The 20,880-nt window shown below is 47.2% G+C and overlaps 1 protein-coding gene across 1 annotated transcript in view; it reads left to right on the top strand.

Moving 5' to 3' along the window:
* Window positions 1-20,650, top strand: part of LOC103609563 (urea transporter 2-like) — a gene marked incomplete at its 5' end in the record, with an annotated part of 23,991 nt that extends 3,341 nt beyond the window's left edge. Inside the window, 8 exons of the mRNA XM_008593868.1 lie at window positions 1,645-1,825; window positions 2,836-3,025; window positions 7,748-7,876; window positions 14,389-14,464; window positions 17,020-17,167; window positions 18,233-18,367; window positions 19,897-19,946; window positions 20,471-20,650. Of these exons, the coding sequence (XP_008592090.1) occupies window positions 1,645-1,825; window positions 2,836-3,025; window positions 7,748-7,876; window positions 14,389-14,464; window positions 17,020-17,167; window positions 18,233-18,367; window positions 19,897-19,946; window positions 20,471-20,650 (1,089 nt within the window). The remainder of the gene's footprint in view (window positions 1-1,644; window positions 1,826-2,835; window positions 3,026-7,747; window positions 7,877-14,388; window positions 14,465-17,019; window positions 17,168-18,232; window positions 18,368-19,896; window positions 19,947-20,470) is intronic.
* Between the last annotated feature and the right edge of the window lie 230 nt (window positions 20,651-20,880).

The raw sequence follows: 20,880 nt of genomic DNA, 5'->3' as shown, positions 1-20,880 counted from the left end.
GTTTTGCTTTTATAAACTCTTTAAGGATTTTCTATGTAAAAAGACATGCCATCTGCAAATAGAGATACTTTAACTTCTTTCTTTCCAGTCTGGGTCACTTTTGCCTCTTTTCCTTGCCTAACTGCTCTGGCTGTTCACAATGGTGAACAGAAGTGGCAAGAGCAGAAATCCTTGTCTTGTTCCTCATCGCAGCAAAAGGCACCCAGTCTTTCACTGCTGTGTATAGATATTAGCCATAGGTGTTTAGTAGGTGCTCTTTACCAGGTTGAGGAATTTTTCTTCTGTTTCTAGTCTGTTGAGCATTTCCATGTAAAGAGGAGGTTGTAGAAATCTATAGACCAGCAGTGTACAATAGAAATATAATGTGAGCCACATATGTAAGTTTAAATTTTCTATTAACCACATTAACATATAATCTATATTATTGTTGTATCTAAATGTGATCAATCTAAAGTATCATTGAGGGGCTGGCCCGGTGGCGCACTGGATAGTGCGCTGCTTGACAAGCGCAGCGGCGCTCCTGCCCGAGGGTTCGGATCCCACATACAGACCGGTTCCCGCTCACTGGCTGAGCGAGGCGCGGGAGCAACACCGAGGGTTGCAATCCCGTTGCCGGTCCCCAGTCCCCGGTCCAGTACAGGGGCAACACTAAGGGTTGCGATCCGTTGCCGGACACGGAAAAAGACAAAAAAAAAAAAACAAAAAAAAGTATCATTGAGATATTTTGCATTCTTTTGTCATACTAAGACTTCAAAATCTACTTAGAGCACATCTCAATTCTCACTAGCCATATCTCAAGTGCTCAATAGCCACATGTCCTGTTGGCTGTTATATTGGACAGCATGGCTTTAAAGCAAGAGGTCCATAGATAGAAATGAGGGGGGATGAACTTGGATGGGGAAAATTAATTATCTTTATTTTCACTAACCTCCACAGAATTATGAATATAGGCAATGAACAACAGTCATATTATAGTGCCTGAGATTTCTGTTACTGTCACAGACTGGGTTCCCCAGGAAGCTGACTTTGAGGTGGAGATTTACATGTAAGAAGTTTACCAGGTTGTGCATTTGAAACCAAAACTCATAGAGGAGTAAAGGCCACAGTACTAGGCTATGATGCAATCACAGTAAAGACCTCAGCTGATTCCGCACTGAGCTCTGGAGCTGGGATGGCCTTACAGAGTTTCCTGAGTTGAGTTGATGAGGTCCCATGTATCTACTTTGAAGTTATAAGAGGTACTGGATATGCTATGCATATATATTTATTATTATTTTTGTAGTATTATGATAACTGCATTTCAATATAATTGGTTTTATTTGTAATCCTATTATTTTATTTTATACACTCCCAAACATTATTCTGGAAAGAAGTCCATAGGCTTCACCAAACTGCCAAAAAGGATCCATGACACAAAGGGGGAGAAGCCCTGCTCTGAAGACTACATAGTGGCCTGGGAAGAGCAGACTCACGAGGGGCACACTGGACCACACTGTACAGCACTGGACAATGCACATGTGTTTCAGTCTTTGTCTCATGATCTTTTATCTTTATCAAAAAACCTAACAACTTCCTCTACCCCCAAATACCCCTGCTCTCATAAAACTATATTATTTGATAACTTGTCATGGCTTCTCCTGAAAGGATCTCCGGTCATCCAACAAAGATAGCCACATTGTGAAAATTGAAAAACTCAACGAAAGATGTAAAAGGAGAGAAAGTGGGATGGCCCATCGGGGCCCTGCAGACCGGAGGGGCCCCAGCTTCTTCCAAGCAGCAGGCTACCTCACAGGCGAGATGAAGGAGTACAGGAGTTGGCTGGAAGGTAGGCAAATGCCCAGGGAAGAGGCAGCCAGGCCAGGCCAGGCCAGGGAGACAACCCTCTCTCTGGTTTAGACCAAGGAAGCTGCTCCCTCATTTACCCATGTGAGGACTCCCACAGTCAGGTGGGGGGATCTCTGAGTTGACTCTTGATGGGGGTAATATACCCTACTGACTGGAAATTCTCATGGTTTCAGCATCAAACATATTTCACTGCTTTTAGATTTTTGCAAATTATTTCTTGCTGATATAGGACAACCACCTTAGCAACATAGAGCCATTTCCCAAACAAGCCGAATGGTCATTCCTTCATTGTTCCACAGCCATGTATTATTTGCCTACTATGTGCCAAGAAATATTGGCATCAGTCTCCCCAAGGTTCCTGGGTTCTTTCCCTTTAACTTCTTCCTGCACTAAACGCTGCAACAAACACCGCATCCTCCCCATTCTCACTGCCCCCCCCCACCTGCACAGGTTGTCCTGGAAACCAACCAGAGTACAAGACAGAATGCATGTCCCCTCGCCCACACCTGCCTTCCTCTGGGTCCTGACTCAGTAATGATTTTCACAGCTGGGCTACAATAATCTCTTTCCCAGCTTCTTTTCTTCAGGCTGCTTTCTTTGCTGCTCAGATACTAGTCCTCAACTGAGTCACACAGCACTACAAAAAGAGTTTCCTTCTCTCTCCATGCCTTCCCTTGGACCAATAAATTTCCCCAGGAATGCTTCCTTGCCAACCAAGCTGATGGCTAGAATGGCATTAAGTTGGTCTCAGCACGGTGCCTCAGTTTGTACAGCAGAAACTACCAGCCAGCACAGACTGATGGGTGGACCACTCAGAGATGTGAGCTGTGCACCAACATCCCCCCACCTTCCTGCTCCCCTTCCACCAGGCTGAATGAGGGGAAACATCCTGGCCCATGAATCCCTGTTTGCCTTGGTTGCCATGACAATAAGTAGTCCAGCAAGGTATCACAGGCTGGACCAGCTGATGGCTCTGTCTGTCTCTTGCAGATAAGCCCCTGGCTCTCCAGTTCACAGACTGGGTCCTGAGGGGGACTGCTCAGGTCATGTTGGTCAACAACCCTCTCAGTGGGCTCATCATCTTCATCGGGCTCCTGATCCAGAATCCCTGGTGGACAATTGCTGGGGTTCTGGGGACAGTGGTCTCAACCTTAACTGCCGTTGTCTTGAGCCAGGACAGGTAGGTTCCTTTCTATGGGGGTCTTGGCAAGATGCGTGGGTCAGACAGATGGAGAGGTTTTTACCTCAGTGATCAACCAACCTTCAGCCAGCAAAAGTCTCCTGAATATCAACTTTGAGCAGGTCTCTGGAAGTCCTTCCAGCATCAAACTGCTCCTGCTCCTGCAAGTGACAGCACAAGGTTTCATTTGGCTGTAGAGCCTTCTGAAAACACTTCCTCTGAGCAGGGTGCAGAGGGACACTTAAACTGTCCCTCCTTCAGGGAGCCTATCATCTAGTTGAGGGAGACAAGATTAACTGGCAACAAATGTCTCAGAATGATGCAGGACAGCATACAATCAAGAGTTCAGAAAAGACAGACATCACTAAGTGTTGGGAAGGTTAGAGAGGGCAGGCATTGAGCTGGAAACATTGGAGATGGGGGATGGGAGAGAGGTGAGAAGAGGGGGAGGACAGAGGACAGCGTGGGACAGAGCATTGAGGAAGGCAAACACACAGGAGCAGCAGGAGGCAGAGAGGTGGGGGGTGGCAGTGGCTGTTGGGGACCTGGTGCACTGGCAGGGGCAAAGTCAAGTAACAACAATGACTAGCATTTTGTAGAACTTGGCTGTTTCCTCAGGCTCTGTCGTATGTTATTCCAATGGTTCGCAGACTTTCCCAATGATCAGAATCACTTAGGGTGATTGTTAAGAAATTCAGTTTCACCATCGTGTTAAGTGAAGTCAAGCACAAAAAGGCAAATACTGTACAATTTCACTCATATGTGGAAGATTTTTTTTTTTAAAGTGATTCTCATAGAAGTAGAGAGTAGAATAATGGTTACCAGAGGAGGGTGGTGGGGGGTGAGGGGAAAGGTGGACTAACAGGTACAAAACTGGGCCGTCTACCCTAAGTGAGCCATCGTGCAGTGCATGCATGTATTGAAACAACACACCGTACCTCACAAATATGTACAATTAAATGTTTAAAAATAAATTTAAAAATAAAGGAAATACAGTTTCAGCCCCACCCAACCCCTCTCCTTCCCGTAGATGTTCCAATTCAGTGGATCTGGGAGGGGGTATTTTCAACAAGGTCCTTCTATACGCTTCTGATGGTCAGAGAAGTTTGGGAAACATTGGATTACACCGTATTTTAGTGTTTTTCAATTTGGGGATCTCCAGCCCATTTACAGATCATGGATTAATGGTCAACAGCATTTTTTTACAGTTAAAACAATAGAATAAAATAAAACTGATTAGAGTAATCCATATATAGTAAAGGTAAATATTATTTTGTAAAATTTTTGTTTCATTTATGTTGAGGTGTGTGTGTGAGAATGAGAGTGAGCGAGAACTAGGTCATAATATAAAACACATTCCCTACAGTGGGAATACACTCAAAAATGGAAAAACACGCTCACACCTTGTTACGTGTGACTCTTACCACCACCTCACAGTGCAGACGGTGAAGGCAATAGAGTCTGCATTTGCAGGTGAGGAGAAGGAGACTGGGAGGGGACAGGTGCTCACCTACGATGCCACAGCCAGTGGGTGGCAGGACTCAGGCTCAAGGTCATGCTGCCCCTATCATGGCACACGCCTGGACAGAGTGCCCAGAAGCCCCCAGCAATCCCCGAGCAGCAGGAGTTGTTGTGTTGTAAGCAACATCTCCTTCCTCTGGGCCCACCTGACATTCCACATTCCACCAAGGCAAATGCAGGAGCTGGCGTGGCTCCAGGAGAAGCTGCCCACGCACCTCGTAGGTGGCCTTGGGGGACCGCTTCCATTCCGGCAAGCTGGAAGGCCATTCAAGGTTGGAAGGAGAGGCTGAATGCTCCTGAGTGCAGGTCTGGTGGGTGAGATGAAAACTAGGCTCCAGCTAGGATTTTCAAGCACCGGGCCCCTATTTCTTGTTTCCACTTTCCTATCGTCTCGGGGGCGGCTGGCACAGAATTGGCCCCCTGACAGATCAACTCTGTCTTACCGCTTCATCGCTGTTTGCTGAAGCTTACTTGGGGCGAACCCCATCCAGCCCACTGCCTTCTTAGCTCTGTGACCTCAGGCACGCGCTTCCCCTCTTGGCCACATTATCCTCATCTGTAAAATTTGTACGGTTCAGCTTAGATGAGCCCAAGTTGCTTTCGGCTCTGACAGTCTGATTCTCCGATTTTCCACTTGACCTTAATCTACTACTAAACTTGCCAAGCCATTCAAAAAGTCTCTTCACGGACTTCGGTTTGACAAGGAGAGGCGCACGCCAGGCCTGCCTAATCCTCCCAAACACCCTGATTAGGAATTTAAGACAAATATGCATCAGACAAAAACCCAGCTCCTCAGCTTGGCTTCCAAAGCCTTCTTGGACAGTCCCCGCACTACTTAGCACTCACTCAGCACCACACTCATCCCAGAGAAGCACTTTCCCTTCTGCGGTCCTGACACCTTGTGTACTTCTGCCTGTCTAATCCTACTATTTCTTCAAATCCCTCCTCCTGCAGGGAGCCACCCCTGTTTGCACCCCATGTACTCTGAATCCTCTTTTCTTTCTGAACAACCACAGAACATACCCTGCTATATTGGATTTTTCTCTAATTTTTTCCGGAGTCTTCTTTCCCTGGCATGTTCCAGACAGGAAGTTCATTTCCTATGTCCCATATTCCACCACAGCACCTAGGAAAGATTCCAGCTTTCTTGCTGACAGGTCGGTACCATGTTCTGCACCACAGGCTGAAAGTCCCAGGCACCCAATACAACACCCACAAACGTGTCCTTCCAAGGAGCCACAACTTCACCACAGTCCACAATGACCCATTGGCACGGCTGCACATTCTAATCATAATCCCTACCCCCACCCCCGGCCCTCAACCACCCCCCATTCCCACCCCCTTCCCCCACTAGCTTGAGACTGTACTTTCCATATAGCAGCTCAAGGTCATCAACACTGATGCTGCAGTGTCCTGATGGAACGTGGTCCTAATGAAGATCCTTTTGGCTTTGAGTTTGCACTTAGTTTTTTTATTTTTGAAGGTTAGGGCAGGGATGAAAGGAAATGGGATTCTTTTGGACAACAACAACAACAAAAAAGCTATGAAAAGAGACTGTCCACAGGAGGGGCAGCCGTAGAGGCAGCCCTTATCTGTCCCCCTAATTTTGTCTCCCTGGGCCCTTTCATTCTGTTACTGCCCGTGCTACACCCAGCCACTGGGGCTGCAGCCACTGGGACTCCCACAACATTGGTCAACTGTCTTTCCTCAGATCACCTACAGCAACTGATTTTAAAACAAAAAAGTATAAATTCTAACACTGAACACAAATGAGGAAATGCACAGAAAATGCAAATACACTAAAAATAATGATTTTCTTGAAACACAGGTTTCTGCTCCTGAGGTGACACCAGTTGCCTTCCCTGCACTTTCATTCTTTCTGAGCCCCCAGCCTGTCCCCAGCTGCCCCCATATCTTCCTGGCCTCGGGAGCAGCTAAGGACCCAGCATATCCTGTGTCCAGTACAAGCACCACACAGTGCTCTGCGTCCTCAGCCGTCCTTGCTGGAAATAGTCTAAATACTCTCTCTCCTGCCTCTCTCTCATCCTCTTCCTCTCCCCTAATCTAGGTCAGCACATCTCCTGGTCACTATGAAGGTGAAAAGTCCTCCTCCTGCCAGACCTAGGTCATGGCCTCTGATGGCGGGAGCCCTCCTCTCACCAGAGTCCCTTTCTCTATCTCAGGGAGCCTCAACCTCCCAAAAACCTCTGCCATGCAAGAAGAATAGTCAGTACATGACAAGGCTTAGCACCCACACACATTCATTCGGCAGGTACTGGCTGCAAGTCCTCTGTGCCCCAGGCCCTGGTGGCGTTGTTGGACACAGGGGGTCCGGCAGAGGACACGGACCAGCTCCAGCCACTGTGGAACTGAGGCGAGCGCAGGACAGAACACAAGCACATAAAGGTCATTCTCTGGCAGGGACCTTGCAGTGTGGTTTGCTCAGTTCCTTCCCTAACCCACTCCCCATTGTGCTCATCACAGAGCCATTGGGAAGGTCAAGGACAGTGTTTATTAGGATCAGGTGGTGAAGTTCAGGTGCATACAGGCCTCTCCTCTGTAACAGAAACAGGTGATAGCCTCAAATGTGGATTCAACCACACCTCTGGGCCCCTCCTTACTGAGACATGGGGAGGGGGCAGGTGGACATCCAAAGCCCCCTCAGCTAGTCCACTCTGGTGCAGACACACACACAGAGAAGGCACCCAGACTTCAATTGCAATCAAAACACATAGTGCAATCGGAACACTCTCCCTCCCTCCGCATCTCTTCCTTCCTCTTCCCCCTCCACACACACACACACACACACACACACACACACACACACACACACACACATTCCGCTTCTCTGGGCTGCACCTCAGGTTTCTATTAGATTTCCCACTATACCTAGCAATCTGAGACTCCCTTGAGTAGCAAAGGCGAGCTTAGCCACAGGTAAGATGAAAGTGCATAATTTTAATTCTAGATCAGCAAGGGTAATCCAGGGTGTCTGTGTGCATGTGTGTGTGTGTGTGTGTGTGTGTGTGTGTTGTCATCTAGAAAGGTGCTAGCAGCTATGTGACTGCCCAGTACTCATTGAGCGAGCTGACTCTTTTCTATGCATTATTACTATTAAAGGAATCATCTAAACTGAGAATATCTTCAGACTACCAGAAGGGAAGGGCCCAGTAATAAGTAATTCTGTCTTTTCCCCCCGAGGTCTGCCATTGCCTCAGGACTCCACGGGTACAACGGGATGCTGGTGGGACTGCTGGTGGCTGTCTTCTCTGATAAGTTAGACTATTACTGGTGGCTTCTGTTTCCTGTGATCTTCACAGCCATGGCCTGGTGAGGCACCTCATTCTCACTGTTCACAGACCCACAGGGCCCCTAGGTGGTTGCGTCTCATCTGGTCAGGGACAGGGATATGCACCATGTGGGGCCCAGTATCGTCATAGCCAGGCAGATTTGTCTAGCAAGACACTGTGAAAGCCCATGAGCTCAGTTGCAACACAAGGGTATCATTTTAGGATGTGAAATAACAGGGATCTTCTAAAGCAGCAAAAAACGCCAGGCAGATTTGTCTAGCAAGACACTGTGAAAGCCCATGAGCTCAGTTGCAACACAAGGGGATCATTTTAGGATGTGAAATAACAGGGATCTTCTAAAGCAGCAAAAAACCATGTTTTTTATTGTGCTGATAATCTTCTTTGAGTGTAATAACAGAGGCTAACATCGATTGGGTATACCTATATGCCAGGCACAGTGCGAAGAAAAGTACATTATATTTGTCCCCAATTGCAGAAGGGAAGACCAAGACATGCAGAGATTAGGTGACTTGCACCAGGTCACACTCTGTAAAAGTTTTTGATGCTGGCATTCTGGATCCAGAATCTGCATGATTAAACTCCGGGTTTGTTATGGTTTGATGTCCCCCCAAAAGCTCATGTTGAAACTGAATCGCCAATGTGGTAGTGTCGTTGAGAGGTGGGGCCTTTAGAAGGTGATTTGATCATGAGGGTTATGCCATCATTAACTGGTTAATGGATTAATGGGTTATCACGGGAGTGGCACTGCTTGCTTTATAAGATGCTCTATGCCGCCTTGGGACTCTACAGAGAGTCCCCACCAGGAAGAAGGTCTTCACCAGATGTGCCCCTTTGACCTTGGACTTCCAGCCTCTGGAACTGTAAAAAATAAATTTCAGTTCTTTACAAATCACCCAGTTTCAGGTATTCTGCTACAGATGACAGAAAATGGACTGAGACAAGGTTCCATGGGAATCATCTGTTATGTGGCCTAACCAAGACCTATTAGCTGACAACAAGCTTGTAATGGAACCAGAGAGCTTTCCTGGAACAGAATGTCTACGTGTAAATCTTAGAATCTTTGAGCTAGAAGTATCAGCTGAGATCTTGCTATGCAATCACCTCAGATTACAGATAGAATAAAAAGGTCAAGATGGAACGGAGTTAGGAACAAATATTCATTGCATGCATGGTGTGCTAGGCCATTGACACATATAATCCTTTGTTTGTTTGAATTTACAGCAGGTCTATAGAGTATCTGAGGATCTCAGTAGTGTGCCTGCTGTCATGGTGAACCTTTGCCCCCAGCCCATGACTGCACATGTGTATACCACCTTGTTCTCTACTCCTTCCAGACATGATTTATTCCTGTTCTCAGCAATAAATCAGGCATGATGATTTATTTTTAATATCTCTAAGAAGAAAATGTCTTTCTTTGGTTTCAAAGTCTGGAGTTACTAAAAGCAGTTAGTTTAATTTAGCTTAAGTACTGTTTCATTACTTTTTAGTAGTGCTTGCAAATAAATTACTACATTAAGCATTCTGAGCAATTTATTTTTTGTCTTAGGGTTTCTTTCTTTCTTAATCCATTGGGGAAAAAAACTAAGGCAGTCATTTCTGTGGGGAATTACTTACTGCTCCCTACATGCTCCTGTGTGAGGAGGAGACCTTGTCTTCATTTGCCTGTTTGTTTTATATCTACATAGATTAAGCCCCTCAGCACAACTCCTCAGCCATGTTGCACTGGGTGGCAGTTAGACTTTAGTGCTCCCCCGACACACACACTTCCCAATTTAAAAGACAAAAATATATTGACACCCCACCCTGGGCTGAGCTCTGTGCTACTGCTCCAGTACATTTATTAATCCATTCATGTAGTCCTTGAAATCCAATCCACAGGGTGGGTACTAGTAATGCCATTTTCCAGATTTATCTAATAAACAGAGATTTGCTGAGTGCCTGGGACTATTTGTGGAGGGCAGGGACCATCCTAGATGCTGGGGATAGTCGTGAAGGAGGAAGAGTCTCTATCATCTTGAAACTTACATTCTTCTTGCAAAGATAGACAAACTCATAAACTAGCTCATAAAAATGATCATTTTAAGTTGTGATAAGTGCTTTAAGGAAAGCAAAACAGGATAAGTGAGACAGACTAGACTTGCAAACATGGGTGGTCAGGGAAGGCACTTTGCAGAAGGGGCATTTGAACTGTCACCTAAATGATCAGCAGACATCTGCCGTTAAGATCTGGGTGAAAGATGTTGCAGGCAGAAACAGCAGCATGTGCAACTACCCCATCTGGGGAAGGGCGACGTGTTCCAGAAATAGAGACCAGACCAGTGAGGCTGAAGCCCAATAAATGATGGTGGAGGCCAGAAGGTAAGGGCAGAGAGTAGATGAGGGCCACACCACATACGCCCTGTAGATCCAGCAAGCCTTTTGATTTTTATAACACCTGTGATGGGAAGCAGTTAAAGGGTTTTAAGCAAAAGAGTGATGAGATAACATTCATTTACATTTAAACAAATCACTCTGCTTGCAGTGTACAGAATGGATTTTAACTGGAGCAAGAGTGGATGCTGGAAGCGTCTGCTGCAATAACCTGCAATGTCTGCTACAGTAACCTGCAGAGATGAGAGTGGCTTAGACTAGGGTGATATCCATGAACATGGCAACAAGTGACTAGATCTGAGGTATATTTTAAAGAAGACAGAGGCAACAGGACTTGCTGGGAAACTGTAGAGCATGAGGGAGAAAAAGGAAATAAAATGCAATACACTCCTATAACCTGGGCTGATGGAGAAGACTCAGAGAACAACAGATTGGTGGTGGAGGATGGAATAAGTTCTGTTTGGACACATTAGACTTCCAAGTAGAGATGTTGAGAAGGTAACTGGATGTATAAATCTGGAACACAGGGATATGGTCAAGGTTTGGAAGGTAGAAGCATATAGCAGGTATTTCATCTATGGGACTAGAGGATATCACCCAAAAGAGAAGATTTTTAAAAAGAGAGAGAGAAGATACAAAACAGAGCCATAAGATCCAATACTTAGATGTCAGGGAGAGAAAGGGGAAAATCATTGAAGGAGACTAAGAAAGTCCAGTGTCATGGTAGCTCAGACAGAGAGTATTTTAATACAATGGGAGGGTCCAACTGCCTAGTGAAGAGGACAGGGAATGACCATGGATTTGGCAAGATAGGTGTTTTTGGCCAATTGGGCAAGAGCCATTTCCATGGTAGAGTGAGGACCTGCACCAGACGAGTGGGTTTGGGAAGGACTAGGAGCAGGAAGATTGGGGACAGCAAAGAAAGCCAACCCTTTTGAGGAGGATTGCTGTGAAGAGGAAAGAGAAAAATGGGGCAGTAGCTGGAGTGGACATCAGGTTAAAGGAGAAGGAATTTTAAAGGCAGGAGATGCTAGAGCGTGTTATATACTGATGAGAATAACCCGGAGAAAAAGAAGAGATTGAAGCTGCAGGAGAGAAAGGAGAACATTGCAGGAGTGAAGTCCTTGATTGGATCCAAAGAACAGGGGAAAATTGGCCTGATGAAGGAGCAGGCACACTTCCATTACATGAAAACGGCAGAGAGAGTACCTGGTGACAAAGCAGGCAGGGTGTGGATTTCACAGTTGAGAAAACAAAGCATTCCTCATCTTGTCAGTTCTATTTTCTTAATGAAGTAAAGCCAGGTGGTTGGCTGAGACTGAAGGGAAGCAGACTGCAGTGGATTGAATTATGTCCCCCAAAACCCACTGAAGCTTGAATTGTGTCCCCCAAGGTTTATGTATTAGAAACTTGGCCCCCACTGTGACTGTTAAGAGGGTGGGAAATCCTATTATGGTAATTGAAAGGTGGATCCTTGAAGAGGTGATTAGATTGTAGGACTGTATAGTAATGAATGGATTAAAAATGGTGGTCAGGGGCATGGTTCTGAGGGCTTTAAAAGGAGAGCACATCAGAGGTTAGTCTCTCTCTCTCTGCTCCACCATTTTTCTGCCATGTGATACCCCTGGGTAAGGAAATATCCTCTCACTTTTTCATACTTTTAATTTAAAACTATTTAAGAGAACCAAGGTTCCGATTATTGTATATATTTTTCTAAAAATCAAATAAAGCTACCTATGAAAATGAAAAAAAAAAAAACCCAGGCAGCCTGACAGAGTCCAAGCTTCGCACTACCCCCATCATGCAAGGCAGGACATTACCTTCAGGTTGAACAATCACATTGTGGCCAAATCCCAGCTTCTCAATGCAGTCCAGCCCCTCATCAGCTACCTTTAAGTGCTGGGGTGTTCTTAACACTCATCACCCTTTATCTTTCACCCATTAGTTCTAGCTCTGCTTTCTAGAGTAATTCAAAATATTGTTCCTGTGATAGCCTTTTGAATATTTGAAAACATAACCTACATCCTCAAATGCTGTTTGTATAATAGGATTCTGAGCCCTCCCTGCCCAACCACACCCATTGTCCTGGTGTGCTTAAACCTCACCTGGCCCTGCTGCTGGCTCTCAGCTCCAGAGCTACCACTCTGCAGGGTCCTCCAGGAACAGCCATAGTCTAAACCCAAACGCATTAGAAAGGGAATGCTCCCCTGCCCCTGATGGCAAATACTGCTGCAAACACTGCAAAGCCGTTGTAACATTTTTGTTTTTTTAAGTTTTAAGTTTTGTGCAGGGCTGAGGCTGAGGCTGAAATAGGATTAAAGGCAGGTTAAGGCCTAAACCCAAGAAAATGGGAAAGGCAGAGCCCTGCATTTGAGAGAAAGCCCACCCTCTCAGATGGAAAATAGCCAGGGCAGGAGCGGGGACAAAACTCAAAACTTTGACAGATTCGGCAATGATCAGCCATCTGGCAATTAGGAAAACTGCCTTTGGGTGCATGGACCCACTGTGTCTGATCCCTACCCATGAGGTGTTGTTGGAGTGACAGCCACAGGCACATGGGGCACTACCAGAGAGAAAGGCTCACGAGCCCCCCACCCTACACTGTGAGGCTGGACAACCCAGCACAGAGGGGACCAGCCTGGTGTGGGTCACAGACATGTCTCTTGTTTATCTTCCAAGTAAACAATCAGAAAGTGTAGAACACAAACCCACTACCCTGAGGTCCAAGCTCACCCTCTTAACTCCCCACCAGCCCACCACTCTGACCACCAGTCTCCTTTTCTTCCACACCATCAGACCTGAGTTTTGAAGATGCAATGCCATTTTCCTCTTTCTCTTTAAAATAACAGGGCAGAAAGGGGGATTCCTTTTTGTTTAACCAGCTTATTGTTGTAACATGAGAATTATAAGGAGTACGAGTAGGCTGGGTGCTCAGTAAATTTCCACAGCACACCTGACTGCCCTTCACACCAGGGTGTCAGCTGCGAAGAATTCCCCAGTCTGAAATGTCAATAGGGCCAAAGTTGAGAAACCCCACTTTATATCCTACTATCCTACTATCACAAATATACATATTCATTTATTCTGATGATCTGTTGTCAGTGGGGATAAAGGAATGTAATAAAAATCTAACATAAGATGATGACATATATACAATTGCAAAGTATTGACCTTGTTAATGAACATAGATATAATTAACAGCTAATAACTAAAGCAAGCTTAGTATGTATCAGACACTGTTCAAAGGCCTTAACATATTAACTCATTCAACCCTCATAATAACCCAATACTGTACATACTACTATTATCCCCATTTTACAGATGAGAAAACTAAGGCACAGAGAGGGTTAGCTGCCCAAAGTCAATCTGCAGTTAGTCCCTGTGCTTAAAACCCAGGCAGGCTGATAGAGTCCAAGCTTCGCACTACCCCCATCATGCAAGGCAGGACATTACCTTCAGATTGAACAATCACAGTGTGGCTAAATCCCAGCTTCTCAATGCAGTCCAGCCCCTCCTCAGCTACCTTTAAGTGCTGGGGTGTTCTTAACACTCATCACCCTTTATCTTTCACCCATTAGTTCTAGCTCTGCTTTCTAGAGTAATTCAGAATATTGCTCCTGTGATAGTCTTTAGAATATTTGAAAACGTAACCTACATCCTCAAATGCTGTTTGTATAATAGAATTTTGAGCCCTCCCTGCCCAACCACACCCATTGTCCTGGTGTGCTTAAACCTCACCTGGCCCTGCTGCTGGCTCTCAGCTCCAGAGCTACCACTCTGCAGGGTCCTCCAGGAACAGCCATACTCTAAACCCAAACGCATTAGAAAGGGAAATGCTCCCCTGCCCCTGATGGCAAATGCTGCTGCAAACACTGCAGAGCCTTTGTAACATTTTTGTTTTTTTAAATTTTAAGTTTTGTGCAGGGCTGAGGCTGAGGCTGAAATAGGATTAGAGGCAGGTTAAGGCCTAAACCCAAGAAAATGGGAAAGACAGAGCCCTGCATTTGAGAGAAAGCCAACCCTCTCAGATGGAAAATAGCCAGGGCAGGAGCGGGGACAAAACTCAAAACTTTGACAAATTCGGCAATGATCAGCCATCTGGCAATTAGGAAAACTGCCTTTGGGTGCACGGACCCACTGTGTCTGATCCCTACCCATGAGGTGTTGTCGGAGTGACAGCCACAGGCACATGGGGCACTACCAGAGAGAAAGGCTCACGAGCCCCCCACCCTACACTGTGAGGCTGGACAACCCAGCACAGAGGGGACCAGCCTGGTGTGGGTCACAGAATGGACATGTCTCTTGTTTATCTTCCAAGTAAACAATCAGAAAGTGTAGAACACAAACCCACTACCCCGAGGTCCAAGCTCACCCTCTTAACTCCCCACCAGCCCACCGCTCTGACCTCCAGTCTCCTTTTCTTCCACACCATCAGACCTGAGTTTTGAAGATGCAATGCCATTTTCCTCTTTCTCTTTAAAATAACAGGGCAGAAACGGGGATTCCTTTTTGTTTAACCAGCTTATTGTTGTAACATGAGAATTATAAGGAGTACAAGTAGGCTGGGTGCTCAGTAAATTTCCACAGCACACCTGACTGCCCTTCACACCAGGGTGTCAGCTGCGTACAGGGGAGGGCAGGCTGCTGGAGCCCAGTTCACCAGCTAGACTACAGATCCAGCCAAGGAAGCTTCATTCGAAGCCCAGGCTCTGTTCCAAGGCCACTTGTTCCCTCATTCCTCTCATTCCTGACTGCTTGGGCTTAACACCTGTGTTCCTCGATGGAAAGATGGAAGTTGGATGCCCCTCAGCATCCCATATTCCTCAGATGTTGGCAAGTCATCAGATACTTATTGAGTAGACTTCTGGCCTGTTCCCAACACTTCGGCTGCATTCCCTGGTCTGGTACAAAGTGTTTTCTGGGTTCTTATCAATAAGATTGGGTCCAGCCCTGTCATTCCTTTCACAAGTTTATAGGCTCTGGCCCAAACAGTGTTGGGTCAATAAAAGGCCACCCATTCCGAGACAAGGGGGTACAAAACTTAGAAGTTCTCTGGGGCTGGGCCGGCCCGGTGGCACACTGGAGAGTGTGCCACTTGGGAGCGCGACGGCGCTCCCGCCGAAGGTTCAGATCCCATGTGGAGACCTGTTCCCGCTCACTGGCTGAGCGCGGTGCGGGCACAACACCGAGGGTTGCGATCCCGTTGCCAGTCCCCGGTACGGGCATGACACTGAGGTTTGCGATCCCGTTACTGGTCAGTAAAAAAGACAAAAAGGGCGCGGTGCGGGCACAACACCGAGGGTTGCGATCCCGTTGCCAGTCCCCGGTATGGGCACGACACTGAGGTTTGCGATCCCGTTACTGGTCAGTAAAAAAGACAAAAAGGAAAAAAAAAAGAAGTTCTCTGGGGCTCCTCAAACACTATTCCCTAAAGAAATCACTTTGATCTCAGAATTAAATCAAATTTTTAGAGTACAAAATTTCATCCAAAGAAAAAAATGCAGTTACTCCCCACATTTACAGTAGCTTATCTGTAACTTATCCAGTGCACCCCACACTCTGTGGCACATCAGTCTCACCTGAGGCCCTGGGCATGCCCCAGACTGATTAAATCAGAATGTCTAGGGAAGAGCCAGGAACTGGTATTTCTTTAAAGATCCCCAGAGGATTCCAACATACAGCAAAATTTGGTAATCCCTAAGCTAATCAATACCTATTTATTAAGCACCTATTATGTCCCCAGCCATAGAGAGCCCCGTCCTCAAAGAGGTCATTTGGCCCGATAATGGGGAAAGGAACTTCAGAATTTTAAAGCTGAAAGATCATCTACCAGGCCAGCTTCCCCTAGTTACAGAGGAGGATTCCGTAGCTCACAATGAGGAAGGCACACACCCTCAGTCCCACCAGAAACTCATGCAGAGCCCCCCCCCACAACCGGATCCCTGGACTCCCACTCTCTCCTTGCCCTGCCATGCTCCCTCTCTTCCCCTTTGCCCTCAAAGGACTGCAAAAATATGGACAATTCAACCCAGGCAGAGAAAGGCCTTCTGACATCACTGCCAAATTAATCATCACCAATTGCAACACCATCAAATCACTCTCAGGCTCAGGGGTGTTTGGGCTTCGTGCTGCTCCCAGATGTTCCACACGCCACCTTCCTGCAATGCTACTTCCTCCTCCAGAGCAAGGCAGATGCCTTCTCCTCCTTCCAAGGGCCCAAAGCCCCCAGGGTAGTGTTGAATGGGCAGCAGCCACCAAAGAGGACATGCCAACAGTGGCTTGACGGAGAATCAGTGAGGCTGGTAAAGACCTCAGACTAGGGGTCAAGCTCAGAGGCTCTAGCCTGCCCTTGGCCACCAACAGGCCGGATGACCTTTGGTCAAATCATTCATTGAAATGACCTAGAATATTTCCAGGATTGCAGAAGGTCTAGAGGAAATTCTCTAGTTCCCTGAACCCCTGTGGCAGTCTATGGAGCAGGTGCATCTAGTCCCCTCAAAGCTTCCGCTCTCAGAGCAGCAGCCATATGTTCCTCAGAAGCACCAGGCCCAGCCCCCGTGTTGGGGGCCCTGACTCTGCATGAGGGGTGCTCAGGTGCCTGCTAGGTAGTGGAATGAGGAGCTGGTCGTTTCAGCCCGTGCCCTACCCATCTTCACACGAGGGAGGGCATAGTCATCTTCCCATTCCACCCCAATACCCACCCCCCCAGGACCGGCTCAATCCGGGCCATGAGTCCTGGTATTTGCAGTATCGGCCTATGCTCCAGTGACCTAGATTCTGTTGACTTTGCAGTTGTTACAAGCCATCCCTGTTGGGGTTGGCCAGGTGTATGGCTGCGACAATCCCTGGACAGGCGGCATGGTCCTGGTGGCTCTGTTCATCTCCTCGCCACTCGTCTGCCTGCATGCAGCCATTGGCTCAATCGTGGGGATTCTGGCAGGTAGGACAGAGCCCCCTCTCTGCAGGGAGGGCCTTGGGATAATTTCCCTGAGGTCATCTCAGCCCCACACACAGCAAGCATTCCAGACTTATTCTCCTCTCTGGAATTTTAAACACTGTCAGGGGTAGAGGGTTATTTTTCCCTTTCCTGAGTATGCAAGGGGAGCAGTCATCAATAGCAGGACATGTAGAGAGATGCAAGGAGACTGAAGACATGGTCGGCCTGCAAACTGAGCTCCTGGGGTGAGGGTGGAGGAGGGTCCCCAGGGTGGAGTTGGGGAACACAACCAAGACCAAGCTAGGGCGTAAGTAGCCAGCACTGGAAATTTCGAGTAAGCTAAAAGGAAAAGTTTTCTCAAAAATGGGATTACATTTGACACACGTGGTTTAGTATTTTTACATGTATGCATGTGCACACATTTATATATGTATGTGCTCTTTCTGACAACAGAGTCAGACATTGAGGTGGGGGCATTGGGAGTAGGAGCCGGTTTTTGACTTATCCCAATATTTTTCAAAGACTTTTGGAAGCAGAATTTTAAAAATATGTTTTATTTGGAAATCATTTTAAATTTAAAAAGTTACAAAAATAATAATATGAGACACCCATAAATTCTTTACCCAAATTCGCCTATTGTTCATATCCTACCCCTTGTGATATATCATTCCTCTCTGCATATGTCTATATGTGTGTATATGTAATTTTTCTGAACCATTTGAAACAAAACCTTTAAATTAATATCTTTCTTGCTAAAAATGCAGCTGCTCCTGCTGGAGGAGTAGGGAGGGCTTAGAGCCCCACCTCCTTGGCCTGCCCTCACGCCAGAAGTAGCCATACCTATGTGCGAAAACTATGGCTTTGAAAAACAGTTTGGAAACCTCTACTTTCTTCTCCTTATTGGTTTCCTAAGACCAGATGCCATTTTCAAAGTCTCCTTTGATGGGCAGAGCTGGGGTGTGGGGTGAACGACAGGATGGAGGCCACCCTGAGACCTGGCAACTGGCCATGGCGTGGCCTTTGTTCTGTGACCCAGAATGAGCCAGAACAACACACCTTGTCCCACAGCCCTGACATTGGCCACACCCTTCGAGACGATCTACATGGGCCTCTGGAGCTACAACTGCGTCCTCTCCTGCATCGCCATCGGGGGCATGTTCTACGCCCTCACCTGGCAGACTCACCTACTGGCCCTCATGTGCGGTAGGTGTTCAGGAAAACTGACAACTAAGTCACTCTGGCTATTCCTTCCCCCCTTGGTTATGCAAAACCCATGGCGACCACTAATCAATACTGAACAGTGTGACAGAAGGACCTAATGCCAGCACTACCTTTCACAGCTGGGGATTTTAGGTTCCTCCTCTGTCGATTGGAGTCACAACCAGCTTATGCCATTGTACTTACACAGTGTTGTGTAATTTACAAGGAAATTACATGTGCATTTCCTTGCATGCCCATGGCAGCATTCCTGCAACTTCCATACAGTAAGTAGGGAATGTGCCATCTGAAGGGAAGTCAACCATAGTCCTCGTTGCACACCTGCACCCCAGCACCATGCTCTGTGTTGTGTAAACATATGAATTCACTCATCCTCCCAAGAACACCACCAGGCACGGGTTGCCAGCCCCATTTTACAGATGAGGAAATGAGACTCAGGGGTTAACTTGCCCTAGAACACAGCTGTTAATGGCAGGAGGGAGGGTCAAACCCCACCCCATCATTCCTCCAGGCCCCCTCTCCTGGAGTTGTGACATTCCCTGGAAACAGCAGGAAATGACTTTAATAAGTAAAACTAGAGACAAGTACAGGGCAGAATGGCCTCAGAAAAGCTTTTCTTTTGCTTTGTCCCATGTGTGTGGAGACTGCAAATGATGTCCATGTCCCTTGTATCCCCCTCAGCAGCCAACATGAGGCTGGGCATGGAGACTGTAGGCTCAACAAATATTTGTCAAGTCTAAAGTGCCAGATATTGTGGGGTTCAGACTGTAACTGCCTTTGGCCTTCAGAAAAGTGGCACATGCCAGGGAGAGGCCGGGGTTTATCTCAACCCCTGTGAGTAGGATTTGCATGAGCAGAGAGAGGGGGAAGTGGTGTCCTGGGCAGAGGAAGAGAAAGAGAAAAGTTGCAGGGGCAAAAGGAGATTGTTCAGAGACACCAGTAGTGTGGACAAGCTCCTGTAATAGTCCTCGGGGTCCAGCTCCTGGCGTGATCCCAACTGCCTGGCCCCTGGGAACCAGCTCATGGACCCAGTAAGGTTCAACCCTGATGAGATTTGGTGAGCCTCAAACAGCATCATGCTCCTCAGGATCTTGGACAGGAGGGATCTTAGTGAGAGCTCATGTAGTCTGACCTCTCTGCCCACTGACAGATAATCATCCAGACTGTGCTGGCATCCTCAAAGTCAGTGTGGACAAGTAAAAGATGCTCATTGACTCCTGGCTCTATGCAAGGCCACCACGGAAGTGGGGGAGAGGATAAAAGGATATCTAAGCTTTTATCTCTGTCCTCAGAGAATGCACAATCTGATGGGAGATGGGCCACATCTACCCACAAAGATTAGTAATATCAGACAAGCGAGCCAGATATCAGGGCACAGTGCAGACACTGAGTCTGTAGAAGAGAGAGTGGGACCCCTGTTCTAGGTCTGGGCTTGCTGTTCTGCCACAGCAGTGGCTAGGAGAGGGGGCATCAGGCTCTGGAAGCTGACTCTGATGGTTCTCATTCCTCCACAGCCCTGTTCTGTGCGTACATGGGAGCAGGCCTCTCCAACATACTGGCAGTGGTGAGTTTGGATTCTCCTGAACACTACTCTAAGGTGTCCTTCCCCAGCCAGAGCTTCCAGACACTTGGAGTCTCACAGAAGAATCCTGTGTGGGTTATGGTAGCTAGTACTCCACACGATGCCTCTGTCAGGGTTTATGTAGGGTTTGTCCAGAGAAAGACTAGCAATTGCATAAGGGGTGTGTGTGTGTGTGTGTGTGTGTGTGTGTGTGTGTGTGTGTGTGTGTGTGTGTTTTAAAAGAAAGGGTGCACAACGTAACTAGCAGTGTAGAACATGAATGGATAGATGGAGCTCTATGGCTGGATGTGGGAAACGATTCCTAAAAGATTCTGATTGTGCCCAAAGGTACCAACAGCTCTATTCCTTGGCCAACTACTCTGACATTCTGAGTCCAGGAGCACCAGTGCCTTCACTTGGCAGGGGGGGTCCATCTTCAACTCCTATCACTTCCTTCTCCCCCAGAGACCCTGACCCAACACAGGATTCTAAGAACGTTCTTCAGACCCCAATGCTTTTATTTCCAGGTTGGCGTGCCACCGGGCACCTGGCCCTTCTGCCTTTCTACCCTCGTCTTCCTGCTCCTGACAACCAACAACCCCACCATCTACAAGCTCCCACTCAGCCACGTCACCTACCCAGAGGCCAACCGCATCTACTACCTGACAGTGAAAAGCAGTGAAGAAAAGTCCCCCAGTGGTGACTAGCCAAGCTCCAGGCAGAAGTGCTCTTTGCCTGGACCTGGTGTCTTCTCCCTGTGGTCTCAACTCTGGATCAATCAGCTGCTAGTCATCTCCTCTGCCTCTCTTTGTACCCGGGTGGAACTCAACACACCTGTAACTCCCTTTCCCTGAGCTGATTTTCTCTCTGTGCCCAAATCTCCATAACTACCCATTGTGCAACATTAAAGGAAGGTGATAATGAGATTGCCAGAGTT

This window comes from Galeopterus variegatus, unplaced genomic scaffold (genome assembly GCF_000696425.1).
Source record: "Galeopterus variegatus unplaced genomic scaffold, G_variegatus-3.0.2 Scaffold9772, whole genome shotgun sequence".
NCBI lineage: Eukaryota > Metazoa > Chordata > Mammalia > Dermoptera > Cynocephalidae > Galeopterus > Galeopterus variegatus.
Note: the sequence above shows the minus strand (reverse complement) of the source record. Positions and strands in the feature narration are given on the sequence as shown.